At 39.9% G+C, this 21,716-nt stretch overlaps 1 protein-coding gene across 1 annotated transcript in view; it reads left to right on the top strand.

Annotated features, from left to right (window-relative positions):
- Positions 1-4,124: 4,124 nt before the first annotated feature.
- The window catches only part of ahnak (AHNAK nucleoprotein), a 35,106-nt gene continuing 17,514 nt past the window's right edge, over positions 4,125-21,716 (top strand). The window contains exons 1-6 of the mRNA XM_059346677.1: positions 4,125-4,356; positions 11,756-11,819; positions 16,270-16,328; positions 16,478-16,634; positions 16,748-16,974; positions 17,098-21,628. Of these exons, the coding sequence (XP_059202660.1) occupies positions 16,478-16,634; positions 16,748-16,974; positions 17,098-21,628 (4,915 nt within the window). The 5' untranslated portion in view covers positions 4,125-4,356; positions 11,756-11,819; positions 16,270-16,328. The remainder of the gene's footprint in view (positions 4,357-11,755; positions 11,820-16,269; positions 16,329-16,477; positions 16,635-16,747; positions 16,975-17,097; positions 21,629-21,716) is intronic.

Below are 21,716 nucleotides of genomic sequence, written 5' to 3' on the forward strand. Positions count from 1 at the left end.
ATTGAGGAGACAGGTTGGTAAATGGTTAAATAGATAGCTTAAAGAAGCCTAATACATAAATAGTTAAACAACTTTAGGTGTAAGTAATAGATACTGAATTGAACTGAAACATAGCTAAAACTACAGTAAAGGCTAAGTTGAAATAATAGCTAGTGGATTAATGTTTGAAATAGCCAGCTATAGCTAGTATAAAAATACAAGCTAGCTAAAAGATTTGGATAAATAGTTAAAAAATAACCTACATAGCTAAAATTAATGGATAAATGTTTGAATTACATAGCTGAAAGAAATGTTAGTTAAATAGGCTAATGCATGGATAAAAATCTAAAAGTGAAAAATGTTTGAAGCAGCTTAAAAACACATGTGGTTTCAATAGTTAGTTTAGTAGTTTAGTTAGCTAAAAGAAGAGGGTTGAAGATGGTTGAAACAGTTTTTTGAAGTTTAGATAAACAGAAAGGAAAAGCTAAAAGTATAATTTATTTTAAATAGCTCAAAGTAATGGAGAAATGGTTGAATAAATTAGCTAAAATCATGGCTGAATGGTCGAATCAGTGAATGGATGGTTGGGATTGATCAGTTAGGTAAGGCTTAGATGAATGGTTGAAACAGCAATAGATTAACAGTTAGCTATAAGTAATGAATAATGGTTGTAACATTTATTGTAAGTAATATATAAATTGTTGAATCAGTTAGCTTAAAGTAGCCTAATGGATAAACGTTTAAAATAGTTAGCTAGCTCGTACAACAAAGCAAGCTAGCTAAAATATATGGATAAACACTTAAATACACAAAGCCCTCCACATTCAAAGCCCTCCACAACCTTGCCGTACACTCAGGACCTCCTCTGCTTCACTCCTCTCCATCCCTTCCGCCCATTTAGCCACAATGGGACTACGATCTTTTAGCTGCTCTGCCCCCCGACTCTGCAACAAACTCCCTCAGTACATCCGCTCTCTTACAACACTGTCAACTTTCAAGTCACATCTCAAAACACACCTGTTTAGACTAGCCTATCCCTAAAATATTCATCATTTTCAAATTACAATTTTTCTCTGTATTGTTTAAGTGTTGTTTATTGTTTATTATTACTGTCATTGTTGCCTTTATTGTTCTAATTTGTAATTGTTTCATTGTTAGATAGATAGATAGATAGATAGATTACTTTATTCATCCCCGAAGGGAAATTCGGTTGTCACAGCAGTCCGGTATTCAAGTACAATAAAATACAATAGAATAAAATACTGAGGTAGCATAAATAAAAACAACAATAGAAAAAACACAGATCAGAATAGATACTGATTGGATCAGAACAAGGACACTTAAGAAGTTAAGAAAAGAACATCATAAGTTGGTAGGATGGTTGGCAAGATGATGGTAATAATTAAACTGGTGATATGACGGCAACAATGCTATAGTGACTAGACGGTATATAATAATAATAATAGTACAGTATATAATATATATATATATAATATAATATAATATAATATGTAATAGTAGATAATAAACAATATAAAAGTAAAATGAAAAAATATAAATAGAGTAATTACAAGTAAAGTAATATAATATATAATAATAATAATAATAAATAAGGCCTGTAAGGCCGGTATAATAATAATAGTAGTATATTACAGTATATAGTAATAATAGTAATAATGGCAGCAACAGTATATATAATAATAATAATAATAGTAATAATATTAATAACATAGCAAAGTGTCGTGCATAGATTTAGTGCAAAGGTTTAGTGCATCTCAGTAATGTTGGTTCTGGCAGAGGTAGATGAGTTGTATAGTTTTATTGCAGAAGGTTGTTTATTATTACTGCCATTGGTGTTTTATTATTATTGTTTTGTTTTTAATTGTTTATTGTAAGGTGACCTTGAGAGTCCTGAAAGGCGCCTATAAATAAAATGCATTATTATTATTATTATTATTATTATTATTATTATTATTATTATTAAATTAGCCTACATAGCCAAATGTAATGAACAAATGTTTGAAATACATAGCATAAGATGAAAGAAATGTTTGGAATAGCTCAGTAGGATAATTCATGGATGGTTGAAAACAAGTGAAATACAGCTAAAGGAAATATTTATATATATATATATATATATATATATATATATATATATATAAACGGTTCAAACATCCAAAGTAATGGGAATAAAGTTTTAGCTAAAACCAATGAACAAATTGTTCAAATAGTTAGCTAAAATAATGGATAAATAACTGAAATGGTTATTTATTTATCTAGTTAAAAGTGATCGATAAATGGTTCAAATACTTTCCTAAAGGTAACAGATAAATGGTTGAAACAGTTAGCTTAAAGTAGTGGTTAAATGGTTAAAGTAGTATGTTAGCTAAAGTTAGACAAATGGTTGAAACAGCAGACCATAACATTGAGAGTTCTATTGTTTGGGGAAAACATATATTTACAATATTGACTTGTATCAACAATGTTAAACAGTCAGTTCAAATGAACACATTTGGAGCAAGCCAGGCTGTGGCAATGAGGGGTTACTTGAGTTCATCTGATGTGATGGATTGTCACACAAAACATGTTGACAATTAGCCTTTTTTCCTAAAATATTGTTGTAGTTACAGCACTTGGTTTTTATCCGACATTTTCATCTATAAGCCTGCAAGGTCTCATTTGCTGACCTGATATCACCCGGAGTCCCATGCTGTTGTCTGAGGCACCACCCAGTATGACTCAAAGCCTCATTTCATTTCTTCTTTTATTTCCCCACAACACTAAAATAGATGCACACATTCATGTCAAGCATGACATTGAAAATCATTTGCAGTTTCTTCTAAAATATTCTAAAACTGTCACAAAGTCTGGTAAAAATATTTTCTAATATTGGAGGTGAGTTAAGCAGTGCCCTGTTTGCTTTGGCTGGCCCTGCATCAGAGCTTGCATAGACTAAGCCTGTGTCTCTGTGCAGACTGAAATGTGCAGTAGCAGTATCGTGAGAGAGGAAAACTGAACCTTCATTCCGTACATCGTCACTTTAATGTATTCTGGTAAACAGGAAAACTGCTTTTGACTATGACGATTCACTCATGTGATGCTGGCTATTACAAAATTATGCAGGAGAGAATGTGTTATAATCATACTGACAGTGACTGAGAATACTGAAACTATAACTATTTTCTGCGTATGAAAAGTCAAAATAAGCTATTTTTTCAAAATCTTTGGTATGTTTTAATATAAGAACAGAACAGAAAAAAAGTAATTTAACATAAAACAATTCAGTACACCTTAGCTCAGGGTGGGCAATGTTAAAACCAAAAACTTTAGAAAATCCTTTCTTGTAAATACACACTTTGCCTTTTGTAAGTAAGCAAAGGACTCACTCCTTAGTCATTTAAGATAATGATAACTTTGACTCAGTTTGTGTGCAGCAGTTTAAATGCTTTAATAGCATGTTTATGTCATTGTCCACGATGTGATACCCATATTGTGGTGTTCACTCTGTGTAGTTCAGTCTTACTCTAAAATGTGGAACAACAACTGATGAAAAATAATTTGAATCAGTTTGAGTTTGTTTAAATAGATCATAGAATGAAAAAAGATTAAAGCTGGTATCGACTGCAAAAACTGACGCATTTGTCTGTCATGCTGTCTCTTGTGCATGGGTGTCAGTTGGGTATAGTGAAGTGTGTCACATTCGTTGACTTAACAGTCTCAATGTATCTTCTAGTTTTTTTTTTATTATTATTGGCAGCAAAAACGAATCACAAGTCAAACTTGAATAATAAATTATATGGCTCAAACAACATTTTCTCAGTCACTGCTAGTTGCTCACTTTGATATTATAGTACTCCGGATAAAAGCCGTTTCAGAAGTGTTGACTGCTGGTAAAAGTTTGTTGATAATGTATGTACTTATAGATAGTTAATGTGGCTATTATATAGTAACTTTACATGTCTTTCTATTTTTTTTTAAAGCAGAAGTTACTTTTCCTGTTGCATGTCATCGGAGCTCTCTATGTGAAGCAGTGGGTGGTCCCATGGCTGCTGAGAACCACTCCCTCGCTTTCCCCTCCTTCTGCAAACCAGGAGCCCTACCCAGCTCCATATCCAACCACTCTGCTCAGCCCAGAGGAGCAGCCACACAGAAAAAAAAAGTTTAAATCAACTCAGAGCAGAGGAGGGAGGAGGGGGAAGAAAACGCCCTGGAAACTTGGTTGATCGAGAAATAGGAAAAGTGTGACAGAATCCTTACAGACTGTAAAGTTGCGACTGGAAGAAGTGCTTTTCTTGGGCTGAGGAGCAGGGGACAGGACACGTTTTCAAGGATGCTCAAGCTGGTGTGAGGCTTCGTGGGCGCTAAGACTGCGCACAGGTAAAGATGCACTTTTTGCTTTTGTCACAATGTTTTATTTAATTTTGAAAACTGTTTGTGAACTTTGTTGCCAGCTGTTTTTTCTGTTTTTGCTTTAAACTGAACTGTGTTGAAAAAACCCCCATACCACCTATGATAACTTGGCCAAGTTTAAACAACTAAGTTGCAAAGTCCCACATTCCTGTAATATTCCAGCGGGCGCTTGTAGTGACTGTATCAGTGTTAAGATTGCAGTAACTTTTGTCCTACTTTGTTGTTTGTCTTTATCTTCTGTTGGCATCCTATGTTTTTTTCCTAAAGAGAAGTTTTGCTATTGGGAGGTTTTGTATGAAGAGAGCATGTGTTTTATTACTTAAGTTTTTTCTGTAAAGGAGCAAAGAGGCTGTTATGTTGTGTCAGTATCATTTTAAGTTTTAAATATGGACTTTAAATAGCGAAAGATATGAGAAGTGGGTGTGTACCCACAGCCACCACATGAATGCAGAGGACTAGACTGGAGTTGCGCACTTCACTTTTCTTTCAACTGCACACAAAGGTTGTTATCCAAGCGGCATATTGGTGCTGAAAACACTGTTGTAGAGAGAATAAAGTGTATATTCATATGATTTAAGTCAGGAAATGAGAGGTACCCAAATTTACTTGTATAGTGATTTGACTGTTGTGCAACGTGGATGTCTTTTGAATACACATAATCTCTTGTCTTTGGGATAGTAAAGTTTTTATAGCCCTGGAATATCCCACACTACATGAAAGCTGAATGGAAGCGTTAAGATAAAAGAGTTTGGTTGTTTGCACTGATGTTATTGTTCAGGTGTTTCTCTTATCTGTCCAGCGCCCTTTGCTGAGACTGAAGTTTAAAAAGTAAAGGTAATTCTCTATGGAAGCGTGCAGCAACAAGCTTGGGTGTGGATTCCTCTCTTTCACCTCCCTCCACCCCCGCCTTTTTCCCTCCCTCCCTTCTTGCTTCGCTGTCTCCTCACAGAGGCACACCCTTTATAGCCAAAAAAAAAAAGAAGGAGAAAAAAGTCCATACATGCTGCAGACAGTCGTCACAGTACGTGTAAACATATCCAAAGATCCTTCATGGGCAATTAGGAAGTTCCAGCTCAATTAAAAGTAGTAATCTTAACTTTGTCTGTCTGTACTGCGGGGTATTGTATAGTTATCAGTCATATGGAACAATGAATATCTCATATATGGCCTTTTTTAACGCGGTCTGCTTTTGTGGAATGTGGCAAACATGTCTGAAAGTTCCTGTTATGATATTAATCAGTTTTTTAATAAGGCGTACTTCTTTCCAGCTTACGTAAGAGAAAGTTGGCAACTTTCACTGCTGCTTTGTACTGAAGCATGTTTGTTTCTTATGACTTAGTTTAAAAAAAATCTTGGACAGAGAGAGATTTCTCTGTCTTTCTTTTACCTTGGGTCTCTTAACCTGGGCACCCTGCCAGGGTGTGCAGGGGAGGAAAGAGTGGAGGGAGGAGAAGGAGGGAGGAAGACGGGGAAAGAGAGTCAGGGAGTGAGTTAGAGAAGGGGGGATGGGCAGGGTGGGGGTGAGGAGGGGAGTAATGGAATGTAGTGGTTTGGAAAGACAAGCTAATTGAAACCAGGTTTGAGGCATAGAGGGGGGAGCTTAGACTTCGCACTTTTGGAGAAAGAGAGAAATGCACTTTATTTGTCCAAAAAGTTATTTATTTTTCTGCCTAACTTGCGTACACATTGAAAGCATAAATGGCATCTTTCCGGGTGTGGTTCAAACTAGAATCATCGCATGTCGTCTGGCCTGGCTTTGACATGTATTTGTTCAAGCTGAAGAAAAAGTTGAGGAAAGAGCAGACTTGATGTAATCCTTTGTTGAATCTTGGTTGAAAGTCAATTTTCTTGGTGTGCAGTTCCCTGTCCTCCACTGCTCCCTCGTGCCACACCCAAAATCATTTCACAGTTAGGGAGAGCTGCTTTTTGCACCGCTCTGCATAGTCTTTTCTACAATGCGCAGTTAACTCATGTTGAGTGCCCCACAGCTGTAAATGTCTGGCATTTCTCAAATTGCTCTTGTCAAGGTGATTGATTGTGACACAGGCTGCTGGAAGAGCCAAATGGTGACACAAGGCTAAAAGGTCTTTGAGTAGTAGGTTGTCATTTAACCTTTAATATGTTAAGTGTCCTTAGCATTTTAAAAATGCATGTTTCACTTGGTGATGATATGGCAGAAAGCACTACATTACATCTGTCACTACAGGTGTAGAATTTTGCTGCAAGCAAAGTATGGACTTATACAAATAACATAACTATGAAACAGATATTTCAAGCACTGAAACTGGTTCCTGACTGCCTGCAGCTAAACTGCTTTTGGTTAACAGGGCCTCATCTTGGCCTGGGGCGGATACTGTTTGTCTAAATACGTGCACTGTCTAGCACTCAGCAGTACAGAGACCGCATTATGTTGTCACCTGGCGTAATGTAAGACATTTGGAATTCCAAAAACCACACTGTGAAATTTTTAGAAAGCTTTATTGCTCAGTTATCATAGCCAACATTGGTGGTGCACAGTGTATGTCATGCTGATTTGGTTGCACTTGGCATCCACGTGACAAACAGCATCTTTACTAGCCTCAAGAAAAGGACATGCCTCATGACTGTTTGGAGTCTTAGCTCGATCACGTTAAGATATTTTTCACAGTAGCACAACATATTCTTACGTCCTTGACTGGCAGTACAGGCGAGAGGAGTGGTATTACTCAGCCCTGCCAGTGTGAAACGGAAAGAAACTGGTCTCTAGCACACTTCCTCTGCCATTTCCTCATGGGCTTGTTGAGTGGGTGGTTGGAAGGAGGGGAGGCAAAAAAAATGGAAGGTCGATGCAGTGAAGAAGGGAGGGGGATTGCAATCAAGCCGCAGCTTACTTTTTCACACCTGGCATTAAATTAAAAGTAAAGTGTGACTTTTGGACATCCTGCAGTTCCAGTTGACACCCTGAAGTCCCACCCTAGGGATTGGTTCAATAAAACAATAGCACATTTGTAGATTCACATCTGTTCCAGTAAGGGAAGTTTAGCTTTCATCTAGCTGCATATAAACATCTAACTGTAGTGTGCGATTTTAGACTTTCTAGGCAATCCCCCCAGCAGCCACTCCCTTCTCATCCATCCAGTGCTGGTTTGGAATGTTTCAGCAGGCCGTCAGTTCGCTCTGTGGAGCACCTATCATTAGTACTGCTTTCCTTGCTGAGAAATATTGATTTAAAAAGTATGGTGACAAAGTCATCACAAGTAACTCATACTACCTCTGCAGGTCACACCCATGCATATGCTTGCAATTGATCTTGTTTATCGTAGCTTCAATCTTGGCTTGGCTTCTGCAGGCATGGGATTTAAAAAGGGTGTGAATCATTTTTCTGATAAGGTGATATATGTCTGCACTGCTCTGCCAGACATCTGCTGTACGAATACATCCAAAAACAAATAAATCTTACATGACTGTTGCCTTACTGCACAGTATACCTGCCCCTGCTAATTATCTGATCTGACATCCCAATCACCATGAACTCTGTTATGTTTCCCTGTGCAAGGAATGACGTGCAGCATCTGTCACGAAAACTCTGTTTGGAATGCGGCGGCCAAAATGTCAGGGCAACAGGCTTTGGAATGTAAATTTAGAAATACATTCAGCTTTGTTTAGGTATACTTTATCTATTACAAGATACCCAAGAATGGCACTCATCACAGTCCAACACTCCCTCTTGCTTTAAACAACTTTGCACTACTCTGGCATGGTCTAGTGCGAAGCATGAATACATCTTCTAATGCCGTGCTTATGCTTCAAGCTAAGGAAGTCTTATGTCTATATATACATTGTACTGCTATGGTTGCCATCTAGCTGTCCTCTTAACCTTCTTGTATCCTGCTCCATGAATGGACTTGCATTTGTTCTTGTTCAAACAACAGCTGTGAAAGACAAACTAAATTGAGTTGAAGTTGGGCAGTTATATGGCAAAGCTTATGTAAGGTTGCTATGGGTGTCTGTAAACTTCACAAGATATTTTATCTAAGTGACAGACCTATGCAAACCTTATATCCCTCCTTTTCTCTCTCTTGTTCAACTAGTTATTCCACTTTAAATTTGCATACTCAAATTTTGAGTTGGCATAAAAAGTCCTCTTTTTTTTTTTTTTTTTTAACTTTCTTAGTTCCTCAATGTTCTTATCTCTGAAACTGCCCAAAGGCAGCAGCCTAGGATCACTTCTCATTTCACAACTTCAGATATAGCTACAATGTGTTAATTATTTTTTGCAAAAATGTTACTGTTGTTTTCTTCTGTATACCCCATGATACTAGTAGATACTTGGTTGATACTAGAGCCAGGGTTCATAAGAAAACAAGGAAAAAGTCCCCTGAAAACATTAGCACGTACGGAAAAAATGGAAGAAACCCCAGGAGAGGAAACTCAAAGTGAGATCCTCCCTCCTAGGAAGCCTAGGGGTCTATAAGAGAACAATGAGAAATAATAGGAGCCATGATTTATCCGGTATTTACCGTCCCACACAGTATCAAACATTACTTTTACCGTCCTTTCGCAAACATGAGGCTCAGAATATCATTTACATGAAACTCAAGACATAGATTGACTCCTAATGCGCTTTCTGGTCTTGTTTGACCTCGTAAAAGCAAAAAGAAGAGGATTTTAAGAGTTTCCTTCAGTTTTTCCATTTTGTGCGCAACTCCTGCCAAAGTCACAATAGTTTAATCAGCAGCAGGCCAAGTTGGCGTCACTGGGCAGGATTTGGTCTCATGCAGGACTTGTGGTTTGGTTTAGGGCTATGTGGACTATGGAGTGCAGAAAAGAACCATTTATTTTGATGTGCATTCCTTTTATACGTGTCACACATGCATGTCCTATCTGTGCTTTTGAGGGAGGAGTGAACCTACGCTGGAGCCAGCTGCGTCTCTTTCTGTATTTGTTTTACATGCTGCACCAAACTTTAGTGGAGGGGGAGGAACAGTGAGTCTATTCTGTTTTGACAACACAACTGATTTGGTCACTGCTCTTCTCTCACTCTTTCCCTCTGAGGCCTTTTCATTTGCTCATAATCAAATCGGATCACTCAGCAGCTCACCGCTCACTGTGCCTGATTCAGATTGTGCTTTTAATCATTATCACACTGCTCCTGTTTTACTACATTGATTTCATTTGGTGATCAACCTGATGGATTGTTTGTAGCCACTTTGATCAGTTTCTGTGTGCTGTGACCTACTTTAACTCAAACTGGGACATAGAAGGAGGCTTGGAATGGGGTGTAAATATACAGGAGTGAGGGGTGGAGTCATGTTTATTGCATCTACCTGGTACACAGGTGGAGTTAATTAAAATGATGATGATGATGATGATGATGTTTCCTCAGAGCATTCATTTGAGAAAGTGTATTTCAGGGTGCCTTTAAATGTGCATTCTGACTGAATGTGGTGTTCTTGTTTATTTGGGCAGAACCTGGAAGTTGGGGGGTGACTGCAGGGGGGTGGGCACTCAGGCAGGGTGCATGGTGGGCGGCATAAAATGAGGCTGGGGTTAGAGAGAAAGAGGACATTTCTTTGGAGTTAGTCACTGTGGGGAGAGGCTGGCTGCCTTCCAGCTGGCCTGACGGCTCTATCAAGGAATGTGTGTGACTGGAGGCCTGGGTGGGGCTGTGCACTGAGCTGCTCCCTCTGCAAGCAGAGCACAGAGGCAAAGCGGCATGATCCCCCTCGTGGACTGTTGCGTGGTATTTCTACTCTTTAACACAGCATGTGTTTTTATTTTCCCCACTGTTGGCGACCACGCTTCACCTCACTGTGCATGCCTGCATGTGTGTTTATGTGTGACGCCTCAACAAGAGATTGAGAACAGAAGATGGGCTAACCTGTTTCCTATCTTTTGAGTCACATACCTGGATGCTAAACCACATTATCAACAAATCTCACAAAAATAAGTCAAAAGCATCTCTTTCAAAGTCAGAGATCTCACAACTTATTTTGTTTTATTGCACGAGAGACTGACACTTAACAAAAGTCAGCCCTTTACCTGAATGACTCCCTGCATGGCAGTCTGATTAATACTTCTCTGTAACAAGAGTATGGGTTAGAGAGTGTACACAGCTTCTGTGGCGCAAGTCTCCCTACACAAACATAATGACAACCACGCACTGTCTGGCATTTATCTCTGCTATGTCCTATCGATTTCAGTATAGGACCACTTTAAAAAGGTAATCAACAACAACGCATTATAAGCATTTTACAAGCTTGCAACAAATGTTGTTTGGTTTAAGGAGCATGTGTACTCACTTTCTCTCTTTTGCATTTAGCCTTAAGCATAGGTTTTGAAAACCTGACTGTTTAGAAATACTTTCAGAGTCTCACAAGCACAGTTATTTGGCATACTTTTCACAAAGTAATGAGCAATTTGGTTTATTGAACACAGGGGTCTGGGGAGGGGGAGGTTAATGATGGGGTTGGAAAGCCTGTCTCAGAAGAATTTTTCTGAGGGACATGTTCCCACTGGTAGATGCCTGTCTGTACACACATCAAGTCTGGTTCTGTTTGTACTAGGACTGACAAAGAGAAGGCTTTGTTTCACAATATGCCGGTGGGTTGAAGCAATAGTCCTTGTAAGTCTGGTAAGATTTTCGGGCTAGTCACAGCAGGTAAGAGTCAGATTGATTTGGCATGTAGGATGACACGTAAAATCTAAATCATGAATACAGTTGCAACATTATTTTATCACTAGGTTGACTTAAATGGTTGCCCATTCCTGCTGTTATATAACAGTGGTTTTATACTTTGACTCTTGGAAGTGCAGTCTCACAGTCATCATTTGAGCAATGCAACTAGAGTAGAGGAATTCATATTACATTTCATTTTAAAATTCCTCTTGAACTGGATATGCTACTTTTTAACTCGCACTTACAAAATCCATCTGACTGAACTGGGTCTGTCTCCTTTTTCATCTGCAGAAGTGAGGGCCACACCAAACAAGTAGTTGGATTTATTTACTCAAAGGGAGTCTTTTACATAATTACTTGCCAGAGTCAATACTGCTACTACTGTTGGTTAATTATTAAAGCCTTGGGAGGCTTTGATTGGTCGAGGGAAGGTCCATTGAGCATGAATACTAAAATGCCATGAGTAAATACTGAATGTAACCACAGTGGCTCTGTGTGTCATGCTGGGACACACCTCCTAACGCAACAGTGGCTTGTATATGTGAAGCATAATGTCAAACATGTAACTGAAATGTGGTGTGTTGTTGCATAGGAGATCAACATGATGAAATCAGGGTAGGCTTCTTATGTATCACCCATGACAATGCTAGAACTTGTTTTAATCATATAATTTATATCTCAATCCTGTTTTTGTTTTTCTGTCCACAGAAGCCAAGAATACGAGAACCACAGCAGCAGACTGAAGGCCTCGGCCTTGCTTGAGCAATCCAAGGTAAGCGTCCTTAGACATAATGCAAGAGATCCACACAACACATCTGCTACTGGTTAAGTTCAACAAAGAACACTACGTTTCTTATCACTCCACTAAAAGGCCATCTAGTCAGTGTCACCTTAGAACAGCACTCTATTATGCGGACTGATGCCAAACCTCTGTTGGAATGTTTGTTGCAAAGCCTTCTTTGAACCTGGAAGGTCATGCCACTGCCATTCAGCTGTGAAAGGCCTGCCTTGTGGAAACCTGACACTTGGCTGCTTCTGCTCACTGTGCCTCCTCTTTGCATCCTTCCTTCCTCCCCCAAACACCACCTGTTCCGCTCGAACCCCTTTCTCCTTCTTATGAAACAACTCTGTCAAAAGACTGCCAAGCTCGTACTGTTTAAACTGTTTGTAGCTGGCAGCTGTGGACGATTTATTCCATAGTAGTGGAAGGAAAGCTAGCGGCAGAAGCTATCCCAAACCCACAGCGTATGCAGGCCAATGACAGGCTATAAGAGAAGGCGTATCCAGAAGAGCTATGCGGTTGCACTCTAGTTAACGGAAGCTTTTGTCTGGCTGGCTGTCCTTACGTCCCCCCTTGCTCTAAACACATACCAGGCCATACTAAAACCCGACAGATGAACAAGCTCATCTGTTTCCCTTTGCCCTCATGCCTCCATTGTTTCCTTTAACAGTTCTTGGAAAAAATCAAATTCTCTCTGATCTTCAAATATGATTTTAAGGCCATTATTTATCAAATATAAGGACATTTGACATAAGGAATGTCACTCTCAGGCATGCCAGGGACATGAAAGAGAAATAATTAATGATTGGTTGATTGTCATATTGCTTTGAGTCACAGACCCTCTGCCTGCCTGCCTGTCTTATGATCCGAAGAACAGAGGCTTATTATTTAATATTTGTTTACAACACAATTTAAATCTAATCATATGATCTTTGTCTAGTAAATTGTTCCTCTGTGCTGTATTTCAGAAACAGGTTATGCTATGTTAGGGCATATTCTAATTTTATCTAAGAAGAATGAAGGAAGAGAGTAAATACTTTAAATGTTCAGGCAGCCCTCTGTACAGTGGGTTTAAGCTTTTCATGACACTTTTCAGTAATAGCCCTCTATTTTCATTCCGGCTCTGTGGGTTTCTCCCCCCTCTTACTGTTAACTTATATGCTAACATTCCACAGAACAGTTTTACAACCGTTCTTCTCTCTTTCTCACTAACTATCTCACTCACTTTCATTTTTTTTAACCATTTCCCCTTTCTCTCCATCTCCCTCCCTCTCTTTAAGTTCCTTCCTTCCCTCCCTCCTATATTGCTGAGAGCCTCAGCTCCTTCCTGCGGCTTGCTGCCAGATATATGTCAAAGCTGTGAGAACAACGACAGCTCAAACAGTTCACTCTCGATCATGGAGAGCCTCAGAGCAACGCTAAAATGTGGGAATAGGAAAGGAAGTTCAAATATGAGAGGTAATTATGTATGAAAATACATAGATGGAGAGAGAGAGAAAGTAAGAGAGTTTGTGTCCTGAGGTTATCCTTGTAAGTGAGAAAGCGGAATGAATAAGAAAATTGTTTTCTCTCCCTTGCTCTTGGGGATTTTTGTGATGTTGCCTTTTCACTTCGTCTGTGAGATGTCTTCTTTAAAAAAAACCCCAAAACTTAGGATCTAGCCAACAATAATATGAGCCTTGTTTGAGTATGATAATGCTTGATATTCACTGTCCCCCTCGCAAACTTGGGCTGAACAGTTCTATGTAATGTCAACAAGCCCTGAGAAACATGTGGAAGAGGAAAAAATGTTAGCAAACCAAGATCATGTAAAAGGTTTGTTGGCTATTCTTGTCTGTTTTCACTGACAAAGTGAAGAGGGGAGGTGGTTGTGTAAAATTAGATGCATTGTGACCCATGGGGAAAACACAAATTCTTATGGTTTAGTCCAAATACTCTCAGGCTTGGATCAGAAGGGCTTGGTTTAGATACTATAACTGGCAGTGTCAGTTGACCTGGGTGGAATGTGATCTAAATGAGTTAATTGGGTAAAGCTTGGTCTTTGGCACTGCAAACTGCCTTGTTTGTCCCCTTCATACACATTGCAGCTGTGATTGATGCATATAATGTTGTAGATACTGTAAGGCTTGAGGTCTTGATAGATTCATGTTACTAGCTTCAGTCAAGTCTTACTGGCAGAGGCAATGAGAAAGAGAGACAGGGACAGAGAGAGAGGAAGGAGGGAGAAGATCACGTTGTAGATTGCTGCAAGTGGTTGCTGTCACATTTGGCATTAATACCCTGCCTAACTCTGTTATTATCACTTTCCCAGTGGCCCTGAGAGTGTGCAAAAGGCTATTTTAGAGAGCAGGCTTAATATTACCTCAAAGCATAGCATGCATTTTCCAGTATTCCCAATCATGCAGGACCAGTCTATTTATTGACTCGCGTTAATTGGTGTTTTGCCTGTGGTGAGCCCTTGGAAAGGGACCAGCAAACTCGGAAGACTGGTTTGCAAACCTCCTGGCATTCCCCACTGTCTGTTTATTAATGCTTTCTCACACACCCTGACTTTTAGAAAAAAATCTGCTGTGTTAATACAATTGTCAGGAGATAAAGAGGTGTACATCTCACATACAACTTATTCAGAAGGCAAATTGGTGCTTCTGATCACTTGGAAATCCAGCTGTTAAGGCAGTTTCTTATAAGTTTACATGTCTTATCTTGTTATACATTCAACAGTTTGTATACAGATTGCTGAGTATTATCTCAGAAATCTGACTACATGTCCTCACCATAAATAATGGTCTTTGAGGAGGTCTATTTATCTCAGGGTAAAGATAGAACCAAGACAAGCCAAATGAAATCGAGCAAACAAATAACGCAAGACACCTGTATACCAAGTGGAGAAAAAGCAAAAATTGAAACCCTGAAATATGAAATGCATAGCTGACCATTCTGAAATCTTATAATGCTCCAAATAAGTATGGTGCATAGTGACACAACAAGTAAAAATCCTACACCATCCCTTTCCAAGTTTCTGGTTGTCAAGTCTATCCAATCAAAACACATGCAACCAGTCACCATTATGACTCATATCCTGTTTCCTTTGTGCCATCCTGTGGACAGGCTTTTGCCATTTATTTTGACTGATTATAGACAAATAGACAACTTGCTGGAACCTACTGAATGGCTGCATGGTTTGATGTGGTAAGCAGCAGGCAGCAGCAGAATGTTTCACTCGTTGAAATGACTGCTTTATCAGTGTCAGTACAATATAATCAGGTTCCAGTACTGTCAAATATTGACTGGTTGCTGTTGGTATGATCAAGTCAGTGCTGTAGAAATGAATAAAAACACAGCACACATAATTACCCTACCCTTTTAAAAGAAACTATCTGGGATATGTGGAGAAAACTTTAAGTCAGTTTGCACAATATTGTTTGACAAATGAATGCAAGTTAAATACATGCAAACCATTAATGGCTTATACAGCTTTGTGTAATTGAAGGTGTGGGTTTTGGAGAGTTTGGTAATCGTGAAACAATAGGTTGTTTGTTCCAAAGAGCAGGGTGGGTAGGACTCGTCAACATACTTGAAGAGGCCAGGGTCTGAGAATGATGGAAAATATTATTGCACAAAAAAATAGACAGTTATAGAAAATTTAAGCATGCCTATAAATTGGCTTGATATGCACTGATAGAAATATGGTGAATTGTTACATTATTGTTTGCTTATTGAAAGAGATTCTGTAGTATGGCTAGTAACATTTAGTAAAGTTGATTAAACATCTATGCTTTTGAATTGCCGAGTACATCTTCAAGGTGATCAACTTTGTGATTCAGTGTGGGTAATGAATACAATTACAACAAATAAAGGTCAGCCTTGACTGAAATGTATACGTAGCTGCCATTGATTGAACAGAGGAAAGAAGTTTGGTCCTTATTTTGTGTGACCATATACTAAATTGCACTTGTTTAAGCACTATCATGCTGGTGTATGTAACTGTGCATTTCTGGACCTCTGTGTGTGTTTTCAGACAGCAGGGCAGCTTTAACCATCATTGTTCTCTCTATTGACATTGGAGCTGGGGTGTAGGCGCAGGATTGGACTGCTTGCCTCAGGGCAGGGTGTGGTCTGACTTCAACCAAATTTCCAAAACACAGAGTACAGAGGAGGGAGGGAGCTGATGGTTTAGAAGGGGAGTGGTAGGGTTGGATGGAGGCTTTGCTGTTTGAAAGAATTTTACTACCATCTAGTGTTAACCATTGGGTCCTACAAGCCAGACAAACTTACAGAGTGGGGTTGTCAAATAGGATTTAATCTTAAGGGTAAAATATTTTTTTGTATAGAATAATTTACTACTTAATAATAATATTTTTTTTACTTATGTGATGATAAAGTGATGCATTGTTTTTTATGAAATTTGCTAAATGATTATTATTGTCTTTTCTTTATGCAGGAAAACCAAAAAGGAATTTACAACACACCAGGGCTTAAATAGAGAAAAGCAAAAACAAGGTATTTTTTAAAGAAACAAGGAATCCCTTGTACTTGTATATATTTAATTCAGTCTTACCTCAGTGAAAATGCCAATATTAAAAGTTCTTGCTGACCACCTTGTGTTCTGTTTCTCTTAAACCTAGTTATTTATATGGTTATGTTTACAGATGGCTGAAGAGGAAGAAACCAGAGAGGTGCTGTTTCCAGATTGGGAGGGTCCAGACAAAACTGGCCTGACCATTGAACAGACAAGTGAAGGAGAGATCTTTGTTAAGGAAGTGAAAGGAGAGTCACCTGCAGCACGGTCTGGAAGAGTATATGAAGGTGGAATATATATATTTTTTTCTCAAATCATCAAGTATAAAATAAGAATCGTCCCTACATTCTAACTAGTATTCTGGTGTTCTTATCATACTTTTTCTCTACATAACTTGTAGGTGACCAGATTGTAGGTGCCACTGTCTACTTTGATAACATGAGCTCAGAAGAAACAGCTGAGCTACTGAAGACATTGAACCGGCACAAGGTTGGACTGAAACTACAAAACAAAGGAGACAAATCCCCTTGCTGCTCGCCCTTGAGCACACCATGTCGTTCACCAATTGGCACCCTGACATGGGAAGGGAAGACCCGATTTGGAGGTTCCAGTCCAGACATCATCCTTGTAAGTTTTTTTTTTTTTTTTTTTAATTACATGGTCACTCATTCATTAATAAGGGTGCTGCTTAACAAAATACATGATATAATAAGATTTACATGTTGTCTTTCTGTCTTTTCTATCAACAAGAGTGGGGAGGATGAGGACTATAAGAGAATATACACAAAAAAGATTAAACCAAGGCTGAAATCTGAAGACCTTGCAGAGGGAGTAGATGTTCGTACAGAGCGGCACAGCAGCACAAGCAGTGATGGCAGCACAATTACTACGATCACCCGCCGCATCACTACCTACACCGTTGATATGCCAGGTGGCATAAGTGAGCAACTTGAAATTTCAAGCCCAGAATTAAAGGGGCTAAGACATGAATCTGGAGATGGCTCTCCCCGTGTCAGTATCTTACATGGCAGCCCTTCAGGTAAAGTGGGAGCAGAAGGGGGAGTTTTTGAGTCAAGCAATGTCTCTTACACTGGGCCACAAGGTAGCTCCACAGAGGCACACTGGGGCACTGGGGGTGTTCAGACCACAATAACTACAAGAGAGTTAGAAAGAGGTTCAGGTCATGGATTTAAAGGGCCTAACTTTGGAGTTCAAGGTGTTAAATACCATGAAGGCTTTGAGATCTCAAGAGGAGAGCAAGGTGATAGAAGCATTCAGATGTCAGGAACAAGCATGACACTAAGAGACAGCACTAACACTGATAGTAGGCATGTTACAATAGGACATTTGGGAGGTGCAGGGATAACCTCAACTGATGAGAATGGAGGGTCAATTAGTATGTCTTCACCAGGAAGAAGCATGCAGATTTTGACCTCATCCGTGAATAAAACACAGGAGGGAAGTGTAGACACCAGTTTAAGTGAGATGACAAAGGTGAAGGTATCTGAAACTACCATTAGCCACCCGCAGACAAGGGGATCAGGCAGTATTGAAATTCCAAAAGTCAGACTTGGTGGAGGCTCTACAGGTATTGATACTGATTTGAGAAGTGGCAGGATAGGAGGAACAGAAATAACAGTTGGCAACGTTACCTCAGGATATTCCTCAGGTAGGGATGGTTCAAAATTGAAAGGCGAGGTGGATGTCAACCTGCCAAGCACAAGGGAAGGGATAAAAGTATCTGGAATCGGCACTGAAGTCTCAGGCTATGAAAAGGACACTGTGAGTGGCCAGGCCAAGATGCCTGTGTTTGAAATAAAAGGAAACAAGAGAGAGGGAACTAGTGTTGAAGTTAAACTCAGCGGGGATTCAGGTATGTCAAATGTAAGACTTCCAGAGGCTGACTTTGCAGCACCTGAAATCAACTCTGCCATTCAAACCAAAGTACCAAAGATTGATAGCAAATACAAAATGGAAGTGTCTAAGGTTAAAATTCCATCATTATCTGGGCGAGATACAGATGTGAACCTGAGAGCTTCCAAGCTAGAGGGAAACATTGATGTAACACTGCCAATGGCTGAGGGGGGAATTAAGGCACCCAAAATAGACTTTACAGGTCCAGCTATAAATATTGAGGGAAAAGAAGGAGACTTAAAAATGCCATCATTTGGGGCCGAGGGACCAAAGGGATCCACGATGCCAGAATGGGATGTCAGTCTGAAAGGAAGTAGGAAGGGAGATGTGGACACATCAGTTCCAAAGATTGAGGGGCAAACAACAAAACCTGAAGTTCAGATCAAAGGACCAGGAGTTGATTTTGGAAGAACTAAAGGTGGATTTGAGAGGCCTGGAATCAAAATTCAATCATCTGGCTTTACAGGTCCTAAGGTGGAAGCTCCAGATGTTGGTGTAAAAGTTACCAAACCTGAAATTGATGTCAAGGCACCTGGGGTTGGCATTAACGCAACCAAAGTCAATGTTATTAGCCAAGATGTAGACGTGAAAGCTCCCAAAGTGGATATTCACATAAAAGGACCTGATGATGAATTCAACCAGCAAAAATTTACAATGCAATCTATTGGCCTTACAAGTCAGAAACTTGAAGGTGACAAGGCTGTGTCTGTACAAATGACAAAAGGAAACATAACAGCACCTGATGTTGACATCAAAGGTCCACAAGTTAATATTGAGGGGCCAAAGGGTGGACTTGAAATGTCAAAAATAAAAATGCAATCACTTGGCATCAAAGGCCAAAAACTGGAGGGTTCAGACGTTGATATAGACCTTTCCAAAGGTAACATTGACTTGAAAGGACCTGTGGTGGACATAAAAGCACTGGAAGTTGATGCTGACAGACTGAATGGAAAACGTTCCATGCAAGAAATGGATATAAATCTGAGAGGTCCCTCACTCAAACATGATGTGGATGTGTCATTGCCAAGGACAGGAGGGGACCCAAAAACAACAGAAGCAAGCATTAAAGCCCCAGAGATTGATGTTGAAGGCCCTGATGCAAAATTAAAAGGATCCAAAATCAAACTGGGTCAAAGAGGGGCAAAGTTGCCAGGATGGGATATTGGTGTAAAAGGGCCGAAAATACAGGGAGATGTCGATGTGTCAGCTCCAAAGATTGAGGGTGTCCTAAAAACACCTCAAGTTGACATCAAAGGTCCAGAGATGGATACCGAAGGAGCTAAGATTGGATTTGACGTGCCGAAAATCAAAATGTCAAAGTTTGGCTTGAAAGGTACAAGAGCGGAGGGTCCAGATGTTGATTTAAGTCTTCCTGAAGCTAACATTGATGCCAAAGCTCCTAAAATTGACATCAAAGGTCCAGAAGTTGATATTGAAGGCCCTGATGCAAACGTGCAAGGACCCCACATCAAACTGCCTTCAATAAAAGGACCGAAGCTGCCGGAATGGGACATTAGTCTGAAAGGGCCCACAATAAAGGGAGATGCTGATGTGTCAGTTCCAAAGATTGAGGGAGAAATTAAAGGTCCTAAGGTTGATATTGAAGGGCCAGATGTTGATATTGAGGGCTCCAGGGGAGGATTTAAAATACCTACATTTAAAATGCCATCCTTTGGGCAGAGAAGTCCTAAAGATGAAGGGCTAGAGGTTGACGTGAACCTCCCAAAAGCTGACATTGATATTAAAGCTCCTGAGTTGGCCATCAAAGGACCAGACGTTGAAGGTCCAAGTGGCAAAGTCAAAGGATCCAAAGTCGACATGCCAAGCATTTCCAGAACAAAACTTTCAATGCCAGATGTGGATGTATCAGCTCCAAAGATTGAGGGTCACATAAAAACCCCTAAAGGTAACATCAAAGGTCCACAGATGGATATCAAAGGAGCTAAGATTGGATTTGGCATGCCGAAAATCGAAACATCAAAATTTGGCTTGAAAGGTCCAAAAGTGGAGGGTTCAGATGTTGATATCAACCTCCCCGAAGCCAACATTGATGTTACAGCTCCTGACATCAAAGGTCCAGAGGTTGATATTGAAGGCCCTGATGCAAACTTGAAAGGATCCCACTTCAAACTGCCTTCAATAATAGGACCCAAGCTGCCAGAATGGGATCTAAGTGTTAAAGGCCCCAAAATAAAGGGAGATGCCGATGTGTCAGTTCCAAAGGTTGAGGGTGAAATAAAAGCACCTGAAGTTGATGTCAAAAGTCAAGAGTTGGACATTGAAGGGTCTAAGGGTGGATTTGACATGCCAAAATTAAAAATGCCAAAGTTTGGCTTCAAAGGTCCAAAGGTGGACGGTCCAGATCTTGATATAAACCTCCCCAAAGCAAATATCGATCTCAAAGCACCTGGTGTTGACATAAAAGGGCCACAGGTTAACATTGAAGGACCAGATGTTGACATTGAGGGCACCAAAGGAGGATTCAAACTGCCTACAATGAAAATGCCAGATGTTGACATTGAGGGCCACAAAGGAGGATTTAAAATGCCTTCAATCAAAATGCCATCGTTCAACTTGAAAGGTCCAAAACTGGAGGGTCCAGATGTTGATGTAAAACTCCCCAAAGCAAATATCGATATGAAAGCACCTGATGTTGACATTAAAGGTCCAGAGGTTGACATTGAAGGCCCTGATGCAAACTTGAAAGGAACCCACTTCAACCTACCTTCAATTAAAGGACCCAAGCTGCCAGAATGGGATCTAAGTCTGAAAGGGCCCAAAATAAAGGGAGATGCCGATGTGTCAGTTCCAAAGCTTGAGGGTGAAATAAGAGGTCCAAAGGTTGATATTGAAGGACCAGATGTTGACATTGAGGGCCCCAAAGGAGGATTCAAAATGCCTACAATCAAAATGCCATCACTTGGCTTCAAAGGTCCAAAAGTGGAGGGTCCAGATGTTGATATCAACCTCCCAAAAGGAAATATTGATCTGAAAGCTCCTGACCTTGACATCAAAGGTCCAGAGGTTGATATTGAAGGACCAGATGTTGACATTGAGGGCCACAAAGGAGGATTTAAAATGCCTTCAATCAAAATGCCATCGTTCAACTTGAAAGGTCCAAAACTGGAGGGTCCAGATGTTGATGTAAAACTCCCCAAAGCAAATATCGATATGAAAGCACCTGATGTTGACATTAAAGGTCCAGAGGTTGACATTGAAGGCCCTGATGCAAACTTGAAAGGAACCCACTTCAACCTACCTTCAATTAAAGGACCCAAGCTGCCAGAATGGGATCTAAGTCTGAAAGGGCCCAAAATAAAGGGAGATGCCGATGTGTCAGTTCCAAAGCTTGAGGGTGAAATAAGAGGTCCAAAGGTTGATATTGAAGGACCAGATGTTGACATTGAGGGCCCAAAAGGAGGATTCAAAATGCCTACAATCAAAATGCCATCACT

This window comes from Centropristis striata, chromosome 12, assembly GCF_030273125.1.
Source record: "Centropristis striata isolate RG_2023a ecotype Rhode Island chromosome 12, C.striata_1.0, whole genome shotgun sequence".
NCBI lineage: Eukaryota > Metazoa > Chordata > Actinopteri > Perciformes > Serranidae > Centropristis > Centropristis striata.